The following is a 3,634-nucleotide window of genomic DNA, read 5'->3' as shown; positions in this document are numbered from 1 at the left end:
ATCAATGGAAATCGCACAATTTAAAAAATGACGCTTCATGCCAATACAGCAACGTGACCAACGATGAGACTCAGCAGCACACGACTCCCATTAAGCATAAAAAAGCAACAAAATTGACAACCTACAGCATATTTGTTTTTAGCAAAAGATAGGAATGTTTACATGTTTAATTTATGATTTACCAGCTAAGTCGGAGCATTTAAACACAGCAACAGTGACAACTACAGTGAGAGAAAAATGCAATGTTGTACAGGAACACGCCAACCCCACTCATTTTCATCTGAGGCCATCTATTGGTGAAGACTGGACTCTACTTAGTAAGCCACGCTTACTTTCAATTCTATGTCAGTCTTTGATTATTTCTGAAGTTATGAATTATATTATTATATTATTTCTAAAATTGACCTTACTGTATCAGTAATACCAAAGCCTTCAGGACATCAATCCAAATCCTGATCGACCATAAACAGGAATTTTATAAAGAACTTTGCATTAACAAATGTGTGACTTTTTCTTTCTAGCTAATGAATGTCTTTTATTCATCTCCTAGGACCTAACCCTAATTTGTATAATGCAAAGCATACTGGGCACCAAGAAGTCATAAAAACATCAACAAACATGCCCAACCTTTCACGTTAAATATGTTTTCATTTCCTGTTTGTTCAAAACTGAAATGAAAATATCTAGTGACAAGTACTGGAGGAGTATTTAATGAATTATAATTATGAAAGACAAAGAAACAGTGACGCATCAGTAATGACTGGAAGGGACTCGGGAAGTCAAAGGGGAATGGAAAGTCCTTGGAATTGGAACATGTGTTCTGAGGAAATCAGGGTAAATAAACTGCACTGGACTTTGCTCTGTCCTATTTCTGATGGCGTCACATTGATTTTTTATTTTTTTGCTCTCTTCAAACGTGCATCATGCTGACTTTTCTTTGGAAATTTATAGTGTTTTATGTTTTTTACACCTCTGGGTTTTTATCTAATTACGTGACGTTCGAAGATGAGGCTAATATACCAGCAATCGCCAAATATTTCAACACGAAAGGGAGGTACGAGGAGGTTAACCCGTATCTCAGAGAGGACATACTTGCTGTAAACAGGTCAATTTTACAGCCTCCACTGGATGAATGTCAACAAATTCATCTGACAGCCATAATAAGACATGGCACAAGATACCCGACGACCAAAAATATTAAGGAGATGCAGCAGCTCTATAACATGATCCTGCACAATGCCTCAGGAGAACAGAGCTGGCTGCACGAATTGCAGACCCAGTGGAGGATGTGGTACACTGAGGACATGGACGGACGACTCGTCCAGAAAGGTGTGGATGAGCTGAAGCACCTGGCTGTCAGGCTGTCAAAGCTGTTCCCCTCACTGATTTCAGAGGAGAAGCTTCGAGGTGGATTCATCAAATTCATAACCAGCTCAAAGCACAGGTGTGTCAACAGCACACTGTCCTTCAAGGCAGGACTAACAGAACTGTGGCATATTAAAGGTACGACCATGATTATTATGATGGCCCCTTTATGCATAACCTGTTGCTCATTATAATCTGTTGCTTTCCTCTGTGCAGATATGGAGTTTGATCACGCGGTGAATGACGCTCTCATGAGGTTTTTTGATAAATGCACCAGGTTTTTGGAGGAAGTTGATAACAACCCATCAGCTGTGACAGAGGTGGAGAAGTTCAAGCAAGGGCCAGAGATGAGGAGGGTCCAGCAGAAGATCGCAGACATCCTCAACGTCCCATACAGTTCCATCACATACGGTTGTATCTACAAAACCAGACTGAGTGTATTATCTGCACTCTTATTATCTGTATTAACAGAGCAATGCCTTATTTATAATATCATATATCTTACATCTAAGGTGCTTCAGTGTTAACTTCATTCTGAGCAGTCAGATGAAGGCTGCTCTCTAAACGCTTCCTAGTTCATTTTGTGAGGATGCCACCTCTCTGGAAGAGAAGAATCCATGTTTGAACAGCCTGTGTTACTGAACCACTTAACATTTATCTTGCAGATGTGGCTGAGGCTGCATTTTACTTGTGTGCGTACGAATTTGCAATTAGGTCAGTGAAGTCCCCCTGGTGTGAGCTCTTTGACGAGGACGATGCAAAGGTAGGAGATAGCCATCAGATATATTAAGTGCAGATGTTTATGAGGTTGTTAGAGAAGCCAGAAGAATCTTTTGTGGTTTAAACAGTTGAACATCTTGTTTCAATTTTGAGCATTTATCTGGTTTAACAGGTTATTGAGTATGCAAGTGACCTAAGGGAATTCTGGAAAAGAGGCTATGGTCATGATATTAACAGCAAGGCAAGCTGTATCCTATTTCATGACGTGTTTAGCCGAATGGACAAGACGGCCACTCAGAATAAGTAGGTGAACTTTTAATAACCTGTAGGTTTTTGATGCCCTTGATTAAAGAAATACATGAAACAATTATGTTTACATAACTAGAAACCATTCATCAAAGGACAATTTTATATGGCATTGGGATGGACTCCAGAGTCCCGCTTTTGTGTTTTCTTTACAGTTTATCTTCAGATTTACAGCAGGAACTGTAGCTAATTTTAAACTTTCTTTCTCCTCTGTGCGGCAGGTTGGGACAGCAGGTGACTGAAGCTGTGACAGTCCAGGTGGGCCATGCAGACACCCTTCTTCCTCTGCTTACCCTTCTGGGCTTCTTCAAGGACAGCGAACCGCTGACATCAACCAACTATGCTGCACAGGCCCATCGCTCATTCCGCACCACTCACATGTTGCCCTATGCAGCTAACTTGGTCCTGGTGCTCTCTGACTGCGGGGGAGGTGACCTCAGACTACAGCCGCTGCTCAATGAGAAGCCTGTAACTTTCCCCGGTTTGACTAATCGGTCTTCCATGCCGCTCTATCGAGATGTCTTAGAGCACTACAGTGATCTGCTCAAAGGCTGCGACTTTGAAACCGAGTGTCAGCTGTTCAAGCAGCCTGCTGAAGTTTAGGCAGATATTAACAGAGGTCTTGTTATTTCATTTTTCCACAGTGGAATAAATGATAGGCTCCTACAGTAAAAACGCAACTGGCTGAAAAAGCTTTTATTTCTAAGTGTTCCATCTTGAAGCGATGACCATCTTTTCTTAAGCTCTGACATTAAAGAAATAAATGGACAAATATGCTCTGTTTTATTTCTATTAATTTGTTTAACGAAATGTTCAAGAAATCTTCTTTTATAGAAAAAACCCCCAAAAACCTTTAAGTAGTTATAAGCTTCCATGATTGCCGATGGTATATGATTCATTCAAAACTAAATAATAATAAGACATTTTTGCATTAGAGGAGTTTGCATCTGTGGAGTCATAAATCCAGCATAAAGGTTAACAATAGCAGAAGATAATGTCTTTTTTAAAATGTATTTATTATTTATTTGCTTATTTATTCCCTGGCAAGGGAGAAGACACTCTCCCCATCCCCCACCACCACACCTAGCATGCAGACACACACATATTTTGGCAACACACATGAAAGTATTTCGCAAATGATGTCTCAGTTCTGCTTCCCATGCTTGATTTATGTGATTAGAGCCTGTGTTTCAGTGATTTGTGAACTCCCAGATGATGTGACACACACCAACAATAATTAATA

At 40.2% G+C, this 3,634-nt stretch overlaps 1 protein-coding gene across 1 annotated transcript; it reads left to right on the top strand.

Moving 5' to 3' along the window:
• Positions 1 to 583: 583 nt before the first annotated feature.
• Positions 584 to 3,167, top strand: LOC147316112 (multiple inositol polyphosphate phosphatase 1-like). Its single transcript, XM_086259319.1, has 5 exons — positions 584 to 1,503; positions 1,582 to 1,776; positions 2,031 to 2,128; positions 2,258 to 2,388; positions 2,613 to 3,167. Exons 1-5 carry the CDS (start codon positions 924 to 926, stop codon positions 2,992 to 2,994), a joined length of 1,386 nt encoding a protein of 461 aa, XP_086115445.1. The 5' UTR covers positions 584 to 923; the 3' UTR covers positions 2,995 to 3,167.
• Positions 3,168 to 3,634: the final 467 nt, after the last annotated feature.

The sequence above is a fragment of the Aulonocara sp. 'chitande type north' Nkhata Bay genome, linkage group LG13, assembly GCF_057382095.1.
Source record: "Aulonocara sp. 'chitande type north' Nkhata Bay isolate Kocher_YH1m ecotype deep benthic linkage group LG13, A_spYH_male_GT1.1, whole genome shotgun sequence".
Taxonomy (NCBI): Eukaryota; Metazoa; Chordata; class Actinopteri; order Cichliformes; family Cichlidae; genus Aulonocara; species Aulonocara sp. 'chitande type north' Nkhata Bay.
The sequence above is the reverse complement of the archived record's forward strand: the minus strand, read 5'-3'. Positions and strand labels throughout refer to the sequence as shown.

Coding starts and splice junctions, on each gene's coding strand:
- LOC147316112 (XM_086259319.1), top strand. CDS start 924: ATGCTGACTTTTCTTTGGAAATTTATAGTGTTTTATGTTTTTTACACC. Junction 1,777..2,030: donor ATACAGTTCCATCACATACG/GTTGTATCTACA, acceptor TTTATCTTGCAG/ATGTGGCTGAGGCTGCATTT. Junction 2,389..2,612: donor AAGACGGCCACTCAGAATAA/GTAGGTGAACTT, acceptor TCTGTGCGGCAG/GTTGGGACAGCAGGTGACTG.